The sequence below is a fragment of the Amblyomma maculatum genome, chromosome 2 (assembly GCF_055883805.1).
Source record: "Amblyomma maculatum isolate TAMU_Amacu chromosome 2, ASM5588380v1, whole genome shotgun sequence".
In the NCBI taxonomy this organism is placed as follows: domain Eukaryota; kingdom Metazoa; phylum Arthropoda; class Arachnida; order Ixodida; family Ixodidae; genus Amblyomma; species Amblyomma maculatum.
Genome location: NC_139345.1, coordinates 213062296 through 213083114, shown reverse-complemented (window position 1 = coordinate 213083114; position 20819 = coordinate 213062296). Strand labels below are relative to the sequence as shown.

At 49.2% G+C, this 20819-nt stretch overlaps 1 protein-coding gene across 1 annotated transcript in view; it reads left to right on the top strand.

Annotated features, from left to right (window-relative positions):
- Positions 1-577: 577 nt before the first annotated feature.
- The window catches only part of LOC146201245 (uncharacterized), a 196916-nt gene continuing 176674 nt past the window's right edge, over positions 578-20819 (top strand). The window contains exons 1-2 of the mRNA XM_084593005.1: positions 578-606; positions 775-893. Of these exons, the coding sequence (XP_084449131.1) occupies positions 578-606; positions 775-893 (148 nt within the window). The remainder of the gene's footprint in view (positions 607-774; positions 894-20819) is intronic.

Genomic DNA, 20819 nt, shown 5'->3' with positions numbered 1-20819 from the left:
ATTTCATTCGCCAGTGCCAAAATCAGAATATTGCCTGGGCTACATGGATGCATGTGTTGCCATACCCATAATCGGTTATTTAGACGACGTTGTCATTGGAAGTGCTTTTCGTACACAGAGTAACTGGCAAATGACAATAAATAGAGCGGCCTGATTTGTCGTCGCGTAGAATAAGATCTACCAGGCGTGTCCAATGAGAGGGCTACGCAGCTTTTATTAGCAGTTTATAATACGGAACAGAATGCAGCCCTCAGCTTTAGCCGTCTACTGCATGATCCAGGTATCTTAAATGATGCAGTTCTTTTTCTGACTGCCTAAAGACAATGAGAGCTTGTAATATTACTGCTGATTGGGCGTGCTGCATGGCTCCAACACTTGACGCATTCAACAGGTATGGCAGTAAGCAACAGTCACTGCATCTTCTCTGCACGTAGCGTGGACTATAGCACAGCTTTCTGGGAAGGACTTTGCTCGTCACTTTCATTTATTCTCCACGCCTTACAGAGCGCAACATGCAAATAAACATTGGACATTTTTTTTGTTATTTCCAGAGACTGATCTTTCCCCAGGGTTCGACATGCCTGTCGATTCACTGATTGTGCTGAGGTAAGACCATTTTTGTGCCCCGCGCGTTGTGATTGTCCTCACTGCGTGCTGCATCCGTCCCATTGGAACTAACCGATAACCCATTTCATCAGTAGCTTATCCGATGAACAGGCCTGTGTGCATGGAGCACATAAAACTCCATTGCTGAATTTGCATTATGGGACGCAGGCACCGGGGCTTCCACCACGACGCTCCGGCGCCGCAACGCTGGTCGTGGGACATCATCGCCGCCGGGCTGCTGTCGGTGATGCTGCTCAGCCTGCTGCTCTACCACCTCGTCTCCGGTGGTGAGGACATCGGCAGAAGGAAAGCTTTCTGCAGAAACTCCACTGAGAGAATGCGAAAGCTTTAGCGTTGATGCGACGTTGGTAGCTCCTAGCCGACGTCTTTCTACATCTATTTACCCGCGTGGCGTGACTCAGCTTTTTGGTCTCATGACCCATGCCTCACATGACTGATGAATCACGTGGTTCATAAATTGCATCACTTGACACTTTCATTTCATATGACTAATGATTCATGCAGCAATTTTTAACCTCATCCGCCCTCCCAATTTTCTGCCACCCTCTGCTAAGCTCTCCTCCCCTTGGAATCCACTTTGTTGCCCTAGGCGACCATCGGTCGCACTAGATGCCCAGGCCATGCCTATTTCTTCTTTTTGATTTCCACTCGAATGTCATTGACTCGATTATTTACCAAACGCACTCTGCATGCTTCCTATCTCGTAAAGTTACACCTACCATTTTCCGTGCCATAGCCCTCTGCGTATTCCTCTTGAGCGATACCGGTAAGCTGCAGGTCAGAATCAGTGAGTGCTCGCCAAATGAGCTCCATCCCAATCATATTCCCCTATCTAAAGTTAAACCTCTATGTAACGAACCTTCATGTAGCGAATTCCCAAGTTTTTAAATTTCCTAACGCCGCCCCCATTGAAGTGCATGTATATTCATGTATGTATATATGCTATATTCGATCCTCACCAAACTAATCTGATCAATTTACTGGAATCTACTCAAAATCGAGCTTCACGTTTCATTCTTTCAGATTACTCCTATTGCACCAGTGTTACCGTACTAAAATCCAAACTTGAACTTCACAATCTAGCGTTACGCCGGAAACTAGCTCGCCTTTCTCTTTATCATAAGTTTTATCACAGCTTGCCACCTGACAACGTGTTCATCCGTCCAGCCCATTGGTCATCTCGTCATGTCCACTCCAATGCCGTCTACCCCCACCGCGCCCATACGACAACATTCCAAAAGTCATTTTTTCTCAGCACTGCCCTAGTATGGAGCGACCTTCCCGACCACATCGCCTCACTAACCGACATTCATCGTTTCACGACTGCCATCGAAATACATTTTTTATCGTAACCGCCGTACTCCAAGCCCTCCCCTCATGTAATACCCCTTAAATGGGGCCTTTGAGGATTCAATAAATAAATAAAATAAATACATAAATTTGAAAACTCCATGTAACCAACATATTTCAGGGGTTGATCTTGATAGAACGAGCTCGCAGCGTCGACTGTCTCTTAGCTAGTTCTGAATTACTGACAATATGGCCGAACTCCGCCCGTTTCAGGGCTATAATACACGAACTGAAGTGAGAGAAACGTCTAGTATAGCAACGAGCGACCTGCAGTTGATACAACGCGCAGTGTTTCAGCAGCGACGCTGCATCTTCGTGCCAGACAAAGCAGTCTCTTCAATTCATTCTAATTAACTGTAAACACTTTCAAGATGTTGCCCTTACAATCAATTCTTCATCTGGTTTCCGTTCTGCATTGTCCTTTCGGGCCTCCATGCGAAAACTGCATATAACAAAGACCAGGATGCAACAAAAGATCGCGGACATTTTACAATTTCGTTATAACCATGTTTAACTGTATTTCCCTTTCATATTCTTGATTATCGGTTACTGTAACCTGTTCTAAATAGACATATTCGCCTATAACTTCGTTTTTTTCCACCCATTGTAAGCTGTTCAGCATTACATTTGTCTTGTGCATGTTAATTTTAGGCCTAACGTCTTGTTTTTTTCCGGTCTAGGCCATAATCGTTCTTTGCAATTCATCCTCTGCGTTGCTTTATAAGGCAATGTCATCAGCGAATCGCAGATGAGGTATTCTCCATCAACCCTGATCGCTGACTGCCCTATATTCAAAGTCTCTGAGTACTTCCTCTAAGCAAGCCGTGAATAGTACTGGGGAGATAGTGCCTCCTTGCCTAACACCTTTTTTTATGGGAATTTCACATAAACGCTGGCAAGTAACATTACCCATTGCCAGAGTGAATTAGGCATGACGGCACCGACCTCTGTTTGCGCGAAGGCGGATGAAACGCTCTTTTATTTCAGATCCGAAGCGACCGACAAGTAAGTAAACATCTAATCAGAGACCTGTAAATTCTACGACGAAAATGGCGGCATCACTTTCGTTATCCTTTTACTGCGGCCTCAGTTTATTGTGCCGCTTGCCGAATATTATTACGAACCATCTACTGGTCCCATCTCCGTTAGGGGGTATGTGGAAGGCCACTGGTGAATTTTAACGTGCCTCTTGTAATGTGTTGCCTAAAACACGACTCATAACTTTCCGAGAAGACATGCGTTAGGCTTACTTTCAAATCTCGCCACTATTTAATGGCGTACATACTTCAACAGCGACAAACAACAAATCGATCTGAAAAAAGAAGAGAAGATGCGCAACACCGAGAGCACAGAAGGAAGAAAGGCGATGACAACTGCGCATTTCTTTACTTAGCTGTTCGTAGGTGATATGTGGAAGACCACTGGTGTTTTTTAACGTTTCTAAGTTCTTTGAGACAATTTGTGTAAATCTGACTGATTGAAGAACGTCTGATTCAGCTGACAAGGGGTGACGTTGTTTTCCCGGGCAAGCTACCCGGATTCCTGCTAAGCCGAATGCCAAACTTCTCCGGATAGCGCCCTTGACAAGCCCCAGTGCTGCGCCGCAAGGCAGCAGCGCACTGGAAGAAAGCATCTGCGAGTGACAAGTCTAAACGTCCAGCGAAATGCAGACATCTTATCTCCAGTGCCCTTACGGCGGAACCGCCCCCGACAAAGCCTTTTCGACCAATTAGAATAGCTCTCCTCGGCCCCTTCTTAAGTTCATCGACAGGCAACAAGTGGATCATCATGGCCGGTTATGACATAAACACAATCCGTGCCTAAAGGTATCGCGCAAGAGTTGCTAAGTCTTTTGTCGAACGAATTCTCCATCGACACGGAGTCCCCGATGTGCTCATCACGGACAGGAGAACATCATTTACGGCGGAGCCCAAACGATCTACCGGAGGATGACCGTCTACCATCCTCAGACGAACGAACTCACAGAGCGTCTGAACAAGACTATCGCAGACATTAAAGGGACACTACAGCACTTTTTGCGAAAATTGAGCTTTCAGCAGAAACCCACAGTTTTTCATGCTGCGAACTCGAATATCAGGATGAAATTAGGCAGAAAAAAGCAGAAATAGCCTTTTTTTTTCAGCAGAAATACGCAGCCCGCGCGACGGGGCTTACCGCGGGTCGCGCCGCCGCCTGTGATTGGCCAAGACGTCGGGTGACGACATTTGGAGGACCGGGGAAGCTGCCGATGCGGCTCCTTCGCTGCGCTGTGGGCTGATCGCAACTCTCTGCGGCTTTGTGAATGTCATTATGACATGCCATTTCCACACGAATGACCATCGGCATTTTCACCGCATATACCCGTACCAGATGCGCCCACAAACGATGCAGCACTTCCGTTGTGGGGAGCGTAGGTTTGGAATGAAAACTTGCTTTGGTTAGAGTAAGGCATTTTGAAAAGTAGTGTGTCGTTATTAGAAGAAACTGCATGGCCCTCAGGGAAACCTCGGCGCGTATATTCGTGGAAAGGAAGGGCAGCGAACAATGCCCTAGCCGACTACCTCCGTCTCAATGAGCCCCACACGAAAGGTCATTGTTGTGAAAAATGAACGCAAGGCTTTGTGTACCAAATCCTGCTTTAAGTGCCAGTCGCCGTACCTTGGGGAAACGCAGAATTTTATAGAAAGGGTGAATAAGTACACAGCTGCCACCAGACAAATGAACAATAAGCGAAGCGCGGTGGCCGAGCTCTGCAATGCATGCAATGCATGCGAGGCATTGACGGGGCCATTGTAGACGAAGTCAAATGCGCGCAGAATGCTGCTTGAGTCCTACGAGGTTTAGCAGACGTAGAGAACCTTTCTCTTTTTATCGTACTCTCACAATACACGTTTAGTGAATTGACGGCTCACGTATGTTGAAAGCCAAGCTGCAGCTCCTCCGCACCAATACCTTCAAAGGAAAACCATGTTCCGAAATGCGTTTTCACAAGAGCCTCGTCGTTTTCATTTCCAACTTAATTTGCATCCTCAAACAAGACAGGACTATGTAAAATGACGAGGCAGCAATGGGTGCAAAATCGCAAGGCCATATATGAACAACTTGGATAGTTGCTTTCTTAGACGCATCGAAGGAAACCTCGCTCTGTGCGCTCCTTACCCGAAAGCGCCCATACCCTCTGAGCGGTACACTCCTTATCTTCTAATAATGCTCTCGTAAGGGTTCCACGAACATATCAGGCACGTGCTGTGCTAGAAAGAATCCCGCAAAGCCTTCCCAACCAAGCTGCGACACAGCAGTGGGCTTTTCTTAATCATCTGCTAGTTCGCAGGAGCACGCGCTGTTGAGTTGCTCATGTCTAGCACAGAAGCCGTAGCGCGAAGCTTTTGCGCAAAAAAAAAAAATCGAGACACGTGAATTCAATCATGCGCCGATGCTGTCTGCCCGTCCCATCGCGAGTTTCCACTCTATCAACGGATCGCAGTCAACGCTAAACGCAATGGTTCACATACAAATGAGACCTGAGTAGTCAAAGTAATTGAACTACGAAGTACAAGCCTTACCTCCCTTTTCTTGCTTTAATAACTGCGGTTCTAGGAAATGATGACTGTCCCAACGCTTTTGCGCAAGAAAATAGAAGGAACCACGTCATGGTTCAGCCATGCCTTTTTGTCAAAGACCTATAGAAATCGCATTAGGAACAAACTGCATGTAGTCACAGTCACAAAAATATTTCGAGTAGAATGTTTCGTTCGCTCGGCTTGAATTTATCTCTCATCTCAGCAACGCCGCATTGCGCTGCGAGCTTTTAACACAATGGAAGATTACATTGTCGCGTCCACAGCTGTGAGTGCATCCAAATACATGCAGATTTGTGTTGTATCAGGTGCACAACACTAAGTTGATGTGTTTTGAACGTCCGCAACGCACGCAAGACGAGGAACAACGCACGCCGAAAGCCCCCTTCGTTGGCTCTGAATGCCTCCAGCTCCTCACGGTGACGTCACGACGGACGGAGAAGCGAGGTTTCTCTCTCCGCTTTCCTCCTCTGTAGCAGTCGTGCGGTACGCGGCAAATTTGAATTGCGCGCTTTCACTCGGCGATTGCGTAGGTGATTTATGCATAATCGAAAAAATAACTTCACAGGCATGATAAAAAAATAACCTATTTCAAAAATCTTTGCTATTGGCACATTTGAAAGCCGCTGCAGTGTCTCTTGAATGCCATGCACGTCGACGACGAGCACAAGAACCGGGACTTTATCCTGTTCTACGTGATTTTCGCCTACAATACCATCATCCAGGAGGCAAATAGGTCGACCCCATGTGTACGGCAGAGAGACCAAAAACAGCGCTGGAAGCATTGCTGCTGCATGCCATAGACAAGGATAACCTCGACGCCTCCACTTTTTTCAGTGTGCAGAAAGGACCCGAAGACTTCCCCGGCTGCGCATTTAAGATAAACGACACACGACGCCACAAGCACGATGACGCGACGCCGGCTACATCCGAGTCCGAGTTTTGGTTTTGGGGCCAATTTGCTTCGCCGGCAAATTGAAGCCATTACGTCCATGCTTCAGCCACAACAAAATTCTTCGCCGCGTCGGACAACTAGACACGAGGCCAATGGCGCTGTGCGTGAGCATCCCAACGACGGCGCGCGCAAGCGCAAATTATGCATGTTGTGCGCTTAAAGCCCAATTACGCCATGTGATTACGCCATTTATGTCTAAGTTTTTTCATGTTCATGATTAACTTTCTCTGTTTACCGTGTCAGCATCGAGACGACGTTTTCAAGTGGGAATCGTAATCTTTATTGATTTGCTGCCTTCAGCATTATCATCCCACGTGACAGTGTGTCCAGTGATCTTGCATATGACGTAGCAGCGGATGACAGTGCGACGACTGAATGAAAAAAGGAAAGTTAAGGAAATGGGGATAAGCGAATATCAAAGAGAATTCGCGCGAAAAGGGATCTGCTGAGAGAGCCTCGAGCAGGAGCCATTAATGTTGGCGGTCATACCTCCAAGGTGGAGCATAATTGATTGTTTCGTGTTGCCGATTCTATGTTTCCATAGAAGCTTTCGACCATTTAGTGAATCATGACCGTACATAGGCAAACAGGCAGCCAACACATTCGATATTCACATATTATTAGTATTCATTGCGATAACCTCTACCATCCCATTTATGTTGGAGATTTTATTTGGTTCTCGTTACGTCCGTGTTAATCGCAATCCTACCCGTAGCGCTTCACTTCTCGCATGCAGATCTGAATGTAAATAACGCTTAGAAATGATCTCTACAGTGCTGTTTAGATGCCCACGAAGAAAGTGTGACGGATATTGACCATTTTGTTCGAGGTCCTTTCCAAGCCTGAATTGATCTTGAGAATGAACCCTTACGGTATGGTTCTAGAAAGGAAGGCGCAGTATCAGTCACACTTTCTTCGTGCACATCTGAATCGCGTCGTAAAGGAAGGTAGGAAAGTGGGAGTGAAATCAGAAAGGGGTGTCGTTGTAGAGGGCTGCTGAGTAATGTCGACCATCTGGCTGACTACCTAGCTGACATCAAATAAAACACGGACGCCTCCCTGTTTCGCCACCGTCTAAACAGCCACCGAGGTCAGACTCGTACCCAGGTGTCCGATACAGTCGTAGAACATCTTAACCTCTGATCCACCGTGGCGGGGCATGTGGCATACTCTGTCACACTTCGCTCCACTTCTCGCAAGCAGAGCTGAATGTTAAAGCAGGCTTAGAAATGACCTCTAATGGCAGGCTCGTCGCCGAAACAGCTTTGATCTTCGCTGTCACCTCCACCGCAGCGCCAACCGTCGATCCAACAGAGCTTACCAGTTGCGAAGCTTCTCTTAGGACCCATGTATCAAAAACGGAGGTTTTGATTGGTCAAAAATCAGATGTTTACGAATACTGGCGTCGCCCACGGCTGTTAAAGGAAACTGCGATATCAATTACAAACTTTCAGATTTTTTTATAAATGCACAACCACCATGCTTAAGGGTTGCAGGAGAAAATTCTTAGAAATAAAAACCGTAGAGGTAATTAAGATGAAAGACATGAAATGAAGTGATTTCCAGAATGCAATGATGGTATCGTGACCCAGGTTGCATGTTGTAGGCCCGGTTGATTGTCGGAGCAGGAACAAGGACGAGGCGGCTGGAAACGGACTTTGAAGTGAGATGGGAAGCTTTTATATACACTATTTACATGGTAGCATTGGTTAGTGCGAGACTGACTAGAGGAACAGCCTCCGTTTTTGGACCCCCGACACACACTTGTCGCCAGTTTTTATAGGGCTGTTTCCCTCTCCCAAGATGAGAGGCAGGCCAGTTTATGAGGGAGTGTCTTTGTCACCTCACTGTCCCGCACTCTCACACACACGAACCAACACTGCTCGCACTCGCTGACGTGCCTCTCTGACTGGTCCTGGTTTGAGAATAAGAAGGTGGTCATCTACACGGCGTAGATGGCGCCAGCAGGTTGTCGCCGCACGTGTTTGCACCTGGGCTGGCTCATCGGTCCCGAAGTCGCCGGGCGGCATTCAACGAGGCAATTTAGCCGGAAGTTGTCCCCGTGGCTCACCACGGGAACCCTTACGGAAATGCCATAACTGGACTTATAAAAAAATCCAGATCAGGTACATCAGGAGTTGGGCAGATATGGTATATTAAAACAGATCTGGGTCAAATAAGGCATATCAGCCGAATTCCTGATTTGGAGTACCAGATAAGGCATATCTGGTTGTATATGCCTGATCTACCCAATTCCTGATTTTGAGTACCAAATAAGGCATATCTGGTCAGATATGCCTTATCTACCCAATTCCTGCTTAAAAGATCTAGCCCACGTGCCATGTAGGTTTTGAACTATAGATCTATATATCTGCATATCAACATAACACTTTATTACAACATGCACAAGAAAATTTCAGTATTCCAGCTAAACTTCCCGCATGCTCAATCATTTGCCAAGGGAAACCTTAATTTCCCCTTTCATTTCAAACCTCACAGGAAAACAGCTTTGAAACCACAGGTTTTCTTTTTCTCCTGCCTATATGGAATCGCTCAAAGACGGGCCTGAATTACGTGGTATACTGAGGGTCAAAGACATGCTTACTCGTTAGTAAATATTGAGATCCTACTCCTTTACGCGCGATACTATAACAAACTAATGAGGTATCTGAACAGAATAATGGACCTACCTGTCTACACGAGAAGCTAAAGTGAAAGACATTAACCTTTTAAATTAGATATTACATTTTTAATCTACTCTTTTACACAGAGAGCTTTAAGCAGTAAATGCTTTTAGTTTGAGCTGGTTTACTTGCGAAGCTAAAGAAAATAGAGAAAGGCTATTGAAATCGAACTAGCTAGACTATTGAAATAGAATTTAAAGGCTTGTCGATACCCGAAAAAGGTACCGGTAAACCATATGGCGATAAACCACACACTGCTGGGACTGCTGCTAATACCTAAACCTTAGCAAAATACATATAGGCTGTCAGGAAGTACTGGTGTTACCTTAAGCAGAGACTGCCGTGCAAAATGAGCGAACGCGCCTAACTCGTGGTTGCTTTTGAAGTTCATAGAGAAAACAAAAAAAATTATGTCCGATGGCATTTTTCATGACAGCGACAGCTCTTCCCCTAAACCAAATCCAGCATGAAGCTACTTACGTAGTGAAAATAATAATAATAATAATAATAATAATAATCAGCCTGATTATAACCACTGCAGGGCAAAGGCCTCTCCCATATTTCTCCACTTAACCCGGTTCTGTGCTAGCTGCATCCACTTGACCCCTGCGAACTTCTTAATCTCATCCGCCCACCTAACTTTCTGCCGCCCCCTGCTACGCTTTCCTTCCCTTGGAATCCAGTTTGTTACCTTCAGCGACCATCGGTTATCCTCTCTTCGCACTACATGTCCTGCCCATGTCCATTTCTTCTTAATTTCCACTAGAATGTCGGTAACTTGAGTTATTTCTCTGACCCAGTCTGCACGCTTTCTATCTCTTAATGTTACCCCTACCATTTTTCGTTCCAGAGCCCTCTGGGTTGTCCTCAACTTAGGTGGAACTCTCTTGGTTAGCCTCCACGTTTCAGCCCCATAGGTGAGTACATCATCATCATCATCAGCCTGATTATACCCACTGCAGGGCGAAGGCCTCTCCCATATTTCTCCACTTAACCCGGTTCTGTGCTAGCTGCATCCACTTGACCCCTGCGAACTTCTTAATCTCATCCGCCCACCTAACTTTCTGCCGCCCCCTGCTACGCTTTCCTTCCCTTGGAATCCAGTTTGTTACCCTCAGCGACCATCGGTTATCCTCTCTTCGCACTACATGTCCTGCCCATGTCCATTTCTTCTTCTTAATTTCTACTAGAATGTCGGTAACTTGAGTTATTTCTCTGACCCACTCTGCACGCTTTCTATCTCTTAATGTTACCCCTACAATTTTTCGTTCCATAGCCCTCTGGGTTGTCCTCAACTTAAGTAGAACTCTAGTAGGTGAGTACAGGCAAGATGCAACTGTTGTATACTTTCCTCTTGAGCGATACCGGTAGGCTGCTAGTCATAATCGGCGAGTGCTTGCCAAATGCGCTCCATCCCAATCTTATTCTTCTTGTTATTTCCTTTTCATGGTCCGAATCTGCGGTTACTACCTGTCCTAAGTAGACATATTCGCCTACTATTTCCAGTATTTCGCTACCAAATGTAAAGTGCTTTCCCGAGGCTGTTGAACATTACCTTAGTCTTCTGCACATTAATGTTCAAGCCTACCTTTCTACTTTTCCTGTCTAAGTCATCAATCATTAGGTCATCAATGCTGGAGCGAAAGAAAAATTAGCAACGAAAGGTGCGAAAAATATCACATACTGGCTATTACCATCTAATTTACTGAGTGGAAAATTAAATTTTATAATCTAATTTACTGAGTGGAAAATTAAATTTCTATAAAAATAATAAAGTGAACAACATCCTGAGGCTGGCAAGTGCTAGCTCTCGACAAGAAGTCTCATGCTCACGGTTTTGGTGATCTGGCGTGAAGATGAGGCGACACGATGAGGGTATGATCCACTGGCAGTTTACACAAAATTCACCCAGGGAAGGAGCTCAAGCGACCATCAGATTCGCTGCCAAGGCTGGCGAGGCAGCTTCCACCTGCAGTGGGACACAGTAATTTCATCTGTGCCAGCGGTCAGACTGAAGCTCGTGTAGGTTTGCTGTCGCATTTTTGTTACATGCACACAGGTAATAGCGAACAGGCGCTGGCACATGCACATACACCAGCATACACAACATGCAGCACGCCCGCCAGCCGCACCGAACTCCGATGTCTGCCACCGAAAAGGAACGAGACACCAAGAAGTGCTGACGCGCACGGAGTTGAAAGGGGGAGGGGAAGGAACCAAATACACACAAACCGAAGAGCTCACGAGGAGATCAAATGCGAGCCCGCAACGCAGCGACCGCCGCTGTCTGAGAGGGAAGAGGGGAACGCCGGGGAGAGGATGTCACGGTTTAGCCAGCGCGGCCCGCGACGCAGCGACCGCCAGCTGTTTCTGAGGATGAGTCACCGTCTAGACAGCGCGGAGGGGGCCGTATACTGAACTGCCATCATTTTCTTGATATTTTGAATCGTTCAACTTAACCGACCATGCTTTGTGCACCGGACTGCCGCCGCATTTTAAATGAAAATTCGAGTTAGTAGGCGGAAAGAGGAGCATGTAGCCACAACCCAGCGTACTCCTGGATTAATGAACACATGGTGTAATAATTATAGTGCAGCGAAATCTGCAGAATAATTGAAACATTAAGAGTTGTAACTATTTTCTAAATTAGATACAATTATGTCAAAACTAAGCATGCAGGTCATGCTGAGTGTAGAAAAATTGAAGCTCGGCCACATCATGCCAGTATTGAATATCTGCAGAAGGTAGACGAAGGACTGTATTGCTAATATACAGTCCCTATAGTGCCTACATAATTAAGGCCCCAATGAGGCTGTATAAAGTCCTGTTAAGCCAGGCATATGGCCCTGGTCTGTCTATATAAGATCATGACGACACCATATATGCCCTTTATCAGGACACATAAGGTCGCGAGGATACCATATATGCCCCTGATCAAGCCATACAAGGTCCTGTTACCCGTTCAGATATGGATTATATGTTGCATGATATCGCCAAATCTGAACCATATAAAGGCAACATTTTGCACATATATGACCTTATCTGGCCTGATTTTCGATTTAATTTTCCCAGATAAGCTCTTATTTGCTGCCTTATATATTTGTATCTGGCAGCATATGTTCCATATCTGGAGCAGATATGGAATTTCCGTAAGAAAAGAAAGGAAAGAATGCACGCCCGCTCTCCATAGCGATGCAGGGCACTTGAAGGAACCGGAAATGGGTCGTTTCTTCTCCTTTTTCTGGTCGTCTACTGGTTGGTGGGACTCCTGGTAAGAATGCACACCCGCTCTCTGTAGCTATGCTCGACACTTCAAGGGACCGGAAATTGGTCGTTCCCTTTTTTTGTCCGTCGTCGAGCATTGTCGCTGTTCTTAAGATCCGACCTGGGTCTCCGCAGCTCGTCCGATCACAATAGCTGTCTCCGCAGCTCGGCCGATCACAATAGCTTATCCGCTGCCAGGCAGAGGCCTCGAAAGGGGTTACATCTGATCGGTGTCCTTCTAAGAGGCCGCATCAGCTGGGCTGGTCTCCGGTTCCCTCTTTTATCCAGAAGTGAGATGCCTGCATGCAAAAGGTCTCACGTAGGGAATTAGTGATGATGTCTGCACAATACCCCCACCCCGGCAAAGCAAGAGCACCGCCCCCTCCTGAGCTGTGCCATTCAACCAATGAACAAGCCTTAAACTATAGGCTGCAGGAGTTCCCTCCCCTTTCTGTCACTCCACGGGCGTCTGGTGGATAGAGCTTGTGACCAAACCTGCACGGGTGATTTAGTCACGCCACTCTTTGCAATTTTGGATCAAATTCTGATAATAAATAAAGACCGCAGCTGCCGTCGCGATCTCCGGACGACGGCTGAGAACATGAATGTCGAGAGAAAAACCTTCATCATGAAACTACACTAGGCATATACTAACCTTGAATGATAAAGTGCTGTTAAAGAAAAACAATTCTGAAAGTAATATGTGCAAGAAAATGCGACCCCTTTGAGCATAAAAGGGTACACTCAGGAGTGCCTGGAAGCTATCACTTTGCCTAGCGGAAAAAGCCTCGGCTGAGGCCGTCAGCATTTCCGTTGTCTTTTCCCTTACGGCAGCGCACTTCAAAATTAAGCTCCTGTAGGGCGAGACTACAGCGCAGCAAATCGCCGTTTTTCAGAGACATGTTCCGGAGCCATGTCAGTGGACAGTGGTCAGTCTCAATTACGAATCGGGAGCTGGCCAAATAGCACTGCAGTTTTTTGCGTAGCGCACACAAAACAAAGGCACTCCTTCTCCGAGGCGCCGTATGCTTCTTTTCGCGTCGTGAGCTTCCGGCTTACGAAGAATATGGGGTGTTCCTCCCCATTCTCATCATGCTGGCTCAGAACAGCCCCCAGGCATGCCCCTCTCACTCGCGTCGCACTGAACAATGAAGCCGCGGTCATAGGAAGGAGCCCTCAGCACGGGGCGACTGGTCAGCGCTCTCTTTAACGCGAGGAAAGCTTGTTCCTTGCTGGCATTCCAGTTCAACTTAACAGGTTCGCCCTTCCTCAAACTGTCCGTGAAAGGACTCGCCATCTCAGAATATACCGGTATATAGTGCTGATAATATCCAGCCAACCCGAGAAAGGCGCGTATGTCGGTGTTTGTTGCGGGCCTCGGATAATCGCGTATGGCAGCGATCTTCGCGTCCAGCGGCCTGCAGTAGCCAGTTAAAATGTTACGCAAGTGACGCTTGTGATCTTCCCATCTATCACAAAATACGGCAATGTCATTGAGGTAGGGTAGCGCGTATGCTTCCGTTCCTGATAACACTCGATCCAACAGCCGCGAGAAGCGAAACGGCGCGTTTTTGAGCCCGAATCTCATGACGCGTGGTCTAAAAAGTGCCGAGGGGTGAGATAAAGGCCGTGTACGGACTTACCCTTTCCGTCAAGGCGACCTGCCAGTAGTCACGGGTCAAGTCGAGAGTTGGTACATACTGGGCCCTTGTAAGGCCGCAGTGAAAAGCGATTCGCACGTGGAGTCGAGCTGGCGGTCGAACCCCCACGCGCCGAGGCCAAGGAGCGAGCGCTGTTTTTTTTTTCTTCTTTTCTCCCCTTTTCACCAGCACGGGCGCGCGGGCGCGCGGGCGCGCGGGAGGCCTGGTTTGTTTCGCCCCGTCGCCCCGAGGCATCGCCAAGAAGTGAACGGCAGACGCATCCTTATCGGCCGGGAACAACAGCAGCACGCTTCAGCGAACCACTTTACGGCCAGCTCGTCCAGCGATGTCCCGCCGTGGCGCCAAGCATGGGTGCAGGGAGACGCCGTTCATGAAGCTTTTTGCACTGCCACAAGCGCTCACTAAATGTCCTGCAGAAGGCGACAATAGGCGCGACCCTTGGCCCTCCCAAGTAGGCAATCAGCCCAGCGGCTTCCCGCTGTGTCGCGAGACATTGGGTCCGAGCAACGGCGACTGTACACTGCTCTGGGACAGTGCCCCCCCCCCTTTCCTCGAACGGGACGGCAGGGTGGCCTAGTCTCCAGATCTCCCGCGGCGTTTCTTTCACAAAGGCGCCCGCTGCAAGGTCGCGTCGCAAACACGCTGAGGAGGGGAGGCAAAGACAGGCGCCCTGTGAGAGGGTTTGGGAAACAGCAAGTGGAAATAGTGTGCGTTTGAATGTCGTATTTTTATTTGACGTAATTAAGGACCTGGGTCTGAGATTATTCCCAAACCACTGGGGTTGTGACATGTTTTTAAATAATTTGATTGGCTGCTTCATTTTCGGGGCGGATCACCTAAGGTGACCGCCCTTGGGTCTTTGTTGATGTCTGGTATCAAAAAGCGGTCCTCGGACTGTGTTCGACAGTCAAGATTGAGGCTCCGTGCTTAGCACGTATTTACACCCACTAGGCTTTAACCGGAACGCTCGGTAGGAAAGTAAGGGCCTGTAAAGTGACTTCTCTTTGTGAGAGTCTTCATTTTCTTTTAAGTTACAGTTGTCTGTGCGACTTGTTGCTGTATCTTTGCCTATGTATACTATTTTGCTTTTGTAAATATATATCTCCTCCTGACCATCATCAGATCATCGTCTACTGCTCCTATACCTGCCGAAGACAGCTAAACATCACTGCCCTGTGTGGAAAACCAGTTTCCTCCCCCTTCGCCGCGACCGACCACCACCACCCCAACGAGCTTCATGGCAGCGCCGACTGGGAGAGGAGGTAAATACCTCCCCTTGGGGGAAGGAGACCAGCGATGGGTGCGCCACCAAGACGTCTACGCTGGTTCCCGCGAGAAGACGAGAGGAAAGCTTCTGGATCCAGCCGGCAGCGAGAGCGGTCGTCTCCCGCCGCCTCTCCCGGCAAATGCCGGCCGGGGGATAGCGGGCACGGAGTACGCAGCGCACACGGGAGGACCCGTCGTGCACGACCGCCCATCTTCTGGTTCCCAACGGCGAAGCGACCGGTAAATACCACACGCTCTCGCCGCCTCCCGCGGCAAACGCCGTGGTATGGCTTCGTCGGAATAATGCGGCGCGCACGGGAGATCCCGGCCGCCATATTCACGGCGCGTTCAAATGCCCGCCGCCGAAGTCGCACCCCCATTCCCCAGCCGGTGAGTCAAAAGTCCTTCTTACGTAGCCTTGCCCTTCCAAGGAAAGCCTTGTTGATGTATAGCTAGCCGGCATGTTCTGTATTATTTGCAAGTGCAATAAATAGCATTCGAGTGTTAACACTGTGTTGTCCCTGTCCTTTGTCCCCTTTGTTCCCCTCCGCGGGTCGCTAGCGAGGACGCTGCACCTGCGGAGTAGGAGCGGGGCGGAAGACCGTTCCCCCTTTAACCCCCACAATGGCGCCTCAACGTGGTTCTCTCGTGCAGAAGCACTTGAGCTAGTTACGCCTCTCTAGGGACAAAGGACGAGAGTCAGTTCGCGGCCCGGAGTGCCTGCCCGGACTTTTAACATGAGGCCTGAACCGACATCGCTATGCTAGCAAGGCTAATATGCTTTCTTGACGGCGAGGTGGGAGGAGTTTCAGCGAGAACAAATGGTCGTGCATGTATTTGTGTGTGTGTGGAGCACTTTTATTCGTGTGTGTGTGTGCGTGTGTGTTTGTGTACCGAGACCTTAGAGAGGTACAGCCACGAGGTCCGTACATGGAGCACGAGACCGAGCCGTCCACGGAGAACAGCACGCCGGAAGCGAGTGAGTGCCTCAGCGTGGACGGTCGCCCTACTTTTCTTGTATATAGTTGTAAATATTTCCTCTTCTGTCTCTTTGGCTCTGGGAGCCAGGTGCCGCAATCGGCTGACTGGTATTGCAGCCGTGATTGCCGGCAAGCACCGGGGCGCTCCGACACCGCTGGACGCGGTGGGCGCCGTTCGCTCAGACGTTGCGTTTAGATGGCAGCGAGCGAGTAGGGCCACCCTGGGTTCCTTGGCGGAGATGCACAGCCTCGCGGCGCTGCGTTCTGGCTATTGTCCTTAGCGCTAGAGTGAGTAGGCTTAAGGCTCTTTTTGGGAGCTGCCTGTCGCACGTCGGAGGACAGTCTAACCGTGGCATACAGCATGCGCGAAAGCGTTTTGCTTGTTTTATATTGACCTCGCTGTAGCCGAACATCTCGCTGAATTAGAGAAAGCTAACTTCGTTCAAATGAACTTGGTATTTTTGGGCTGAGAAGGCGAATCGGAAATTTCGTGGAACCAGATTATTATGCCGGCAAACGAACCGCGGATGCCCGTGCTTCGTTCGGATTAACGGAACGCAGTGCGGTGCCGGATAAAATTGTTTGGCACTCGCATTGGCCCACATTTTACCAAATCGTCATTTTGCTCAATTTAGTCAACCTTTTTGGAGATCCGGAGGGTTGCGCAGATATCAAGTGAAGCCGCCTGGACCTGCCGCCATTGTTTACGGTCCTGCCTGCTGCCCTGCGGCCGTGAATCACCGAAGCTTGGAGTCTCACGGAACCAGTCCGGCTTGACGGGAGAGAAGGCCAACCCTTACCTGCCAACAAAGGCGCGCCAGCGGGAACAACACCCTCCCGTCACGCTGGCTTCTGGGACCTGCCGTTGGACAGCGGGGGCCCCTGCACCTTCCCGCGCGTCGGATGAAACCAACGTTTGGATCGCCCGGCTAAGCCTGGTGTTTACCTCCCGGATGGCGTTCAAGGAGCAGCTCTCGACAACCATAGGTGAACATTTAAGGAGGGAGGGATATGGAAAACCAGTTTCCTCCCCCTTCGCCTTGACCGACCACCACCACCCCAACGAGCTTCATGGCAGCGCCGGCTGGGAGAGGAGGTAAATACCTCCCCTTGGGGGAAGGAGACCAGCGATGGGTGCGCCACCAAGACGTCTACGCGGGTTCCCGCGAGAAGACGAGAGGGAGATTCTGGATCCAGCCGGCAACGAGAGCGGTCGCCTCCCGCCGCCTCTCCCGGCAAATGCCGGGGGATAGCGGGCACGGAGTACGCTGCGCACACGGGAGGACCCGTCGTGCACGACCACCCATCTTCTGGTTCCCAACGGCGAAGCGACCGGTAAATACCGCACGCTCTCGCCGCCTCCCGCGGCAAACGCCGTGGTATGGCTTCGTCCGAAGAATGCGGCGCGCACGGGAGATCGCGGCCGCCATATTCACGGCGCGTTCAAATGTCCGCCACCGAAGTCGCACCCCCATTCCCCAGCCGGTGAGTCAAAAGTCCTTTTTACGTAGTCTTGCCCTTCCCAGGAAAACATTGTTGATGTATAGCTAGCCGGCATGCTCTGTATTATTTGCAAGTGCAATAAATAGCATTCGAGTATAACTATGTGTCATCCCCGTCCTTTGTCCCTTTGTTCCCCTCCGCGGGTCGCTAGCGAGGACGCTGCACCTGCGGAGTAGGAGCGGGGCGGAAGACCGTCCCCCTCTTAAACCCCACACCTGCTCACCGTTTCCACCCTCTCCTCTATGTTAGGAATAGGGTAAAGTGACGGCATTTAACCTTCGGTAGTCAATGCAGGGCCGTGGCTCTTTTACGGGCACTTCTACTAGCATGATAGGGGACGTGTATTCGCTTTCCTCCGGCACAATAATACCGAGATTAAGCATGCGTCTTATCTTGTTAATAAGAATCTCTTTCTGCCTCGGCGATACGCGATACGGTCTGCAGTGAATAGGCTCCTAAGAAGCGAGCTGAATGTCATGCTCTACTAAGGGTATTTTTCCCGGCGTATCCGTGAACAATGTCCTTGAAGTCTAAAGTAGCCCACTTGAGGTCCTCCTTTTGTGGCTCGTTGATATCTGAATCACCACGTATCCTCTCGAGAACTCCAGTGAAAGAGGTTGTACCCCTACCGGGAAATACAAAATCGGTCTCTGCCTCTACGGGTGCATTCAGGGCTAGCTGGACGACCGCCTCCCTTGTCGATAGGGCTTCATGAGAATGCAGCGGTAAATTTTTACCTCTTTTCGTCTACCTGGTATCTTTACCGCATAGTTGGTGTCAGAAATTTTATCCACAATCTCTGCTGGTCCCTCCCACTTCACATCAAGCTTGTTTGCTTTGGATGTGGCGAGCAGCACTACCTTGTCTCCTGCCGAAAATGATCGCTGCCGCGCGCCATGGTCGTAGTATACAGTTTGGCTTACTGCTCGGCCAGATCTCAAGTTAGCTTCGACAAGCTCTCTGCATCACTATGAAGCCGATCCAGCAGCTTAAGTACATATTCGTCGCCCAGGCCCTCCCAGGATTCGCGCAGCATGCGAAGGGGTGACCTGAGTGACCGGCGTATACCAGTTCAGCTGGAATAAACCCAGTGGCTTTATGCGGTACGGGCGCAGCGCTGACATAGAAGCCGGCAAACACGCTTCCCAGTCTCAGCGATGTTCGTAGCACAATACCCTGTGGACTCTTTTGAGCACCGAATGCCACGCCTCTACTCTGTTACTCTGAAGATGTCTTACAGAGCTGTGCAGTATGCGAATCCCGCATTTCTCTATAAAGCTGCTAGGAAGCGCACTCGTAAAAACACTGTCTTTGTCGCTTTGTAGCTCGGTGGGGAAATCCACCCTAGATAACACCTGCAATAGACCGTCTACAATTCCTACCAAGTTCAGGTCCTTCAAGGGAATCGCCTCAGGAAGCTTCGTCTCTTGGCAGATGATCGTTAGGATGTAGCGATAGCCCGAAGCGGTCACAGGTAGTGGACCGACAACATCCACCACAAGGCGCCACAACGGCTCGCTGATCAGTGGCACAAGTTTCAGAGGTGCCTTCTGTTTATCTTGTGGTTTTTCCCACCCTTTGACAAGTGTCACATATCTGTAAAAACCTCTCAACATCCTTAAAACACCCTGGCCAATAAAATTCTCTCAACAGCACAGCCTTTGTTTTCTTGATGCCGAGATGAACGGACCAGCCGCTTCCGTGACACAGCTTTAGGATACTTATTCTATATTTTGTGGCACCACTAGCTGGTCGTAGTGCACTACTTTGGCGTCTTTGTACCGCCTGTAGATTATTCCTGCGCGCTTCTTCAGAACGATTTTCCTTCTCGCCAATCCTTCACTAACCTGACACTTGAAATTTTCGAGAGTGTCATCGCACACCTGTTCAGCCGCTATGTCCTTTAGGTGCACCCTCATAAGCTCAGGTAAGCCGTCCTATTGGGGAGGAAATATAGAGGAATATAAATTCCTCACTGGACTCGCTAGGCGGCGCAGAAGGCGTCACATTCTCGAAAGGAATCGCCGCGGCATCTACGTCAGGTCTTCCCTCACCAAATGCATGGTGTTCACCTACATCCGAATAATCTAACTGGATTGCGATTTCGCCGACTTTAGAACGCGTAAGCGCGTGCACGGAACGATCCCCATAGCTCAAGCCCCTTTTCTTTAGTTGGTCCTCTGAGCAGTTAGAAAAGAGATAAGGGCCCTGCTCTGGCAAAATCACTGACACTGCCGCCTCTGTGTGCATACTCCATCCAAACTGGCACTCAAGTTTGACGCGTGCAACAGGCAGGCAAACGCTGTCTTCCTGCACCACCTGTCTGACTCACGCGCACTCGCCCGTGAAATCCTGTGGGTAAACGAGCGCGGTGTGCACCACATCCATTGTGGTGGCGGAGTCGCACAGCACATGACAATATTTCCCATTGACGGTCATTTCACGCATGTACGGCGCTAGCAAGCGCATGTTTTCCTAATCTAGGGTGGTGAGCGGAAAACCTTTTCCCTTCGACAGCCGCTCGCGATGTTCCCGGGCTCGTTACACCGAAAGCATACTGCTAGTTTCCTGGCCTCAAAAATTTTAGCACGGTCTTTCTCCTCAACATCGTTTCTCAAGGCTGCGCTGTTTTCGCGGTCCCCGTCTTTTGTCCCTTTCTCTCCCCGCGTAGCGGGTACTCGGCTCTCGTTCCGTGATGGATGCCTCACGAAATCTTTGTGAGGCTTTGCGCCTGCCCGCATGCCCTCTCTCCCTCCTTCGCGCCTGACCAGAAACTCTTCTGCGAGTTCGGCGGCGCATTCCAAGTTTTTCTTTTCGGGTCTACCTTGCACCCACAGCATCGCTTCCTCATTCAGATAATTCTAAAATTGCTCTAAACATATCTCAACGACGACCTTTTAACGCTCGTCATAGGCCTCGGCGGACTTGAGCCATTCGACAGGATTTGCCCT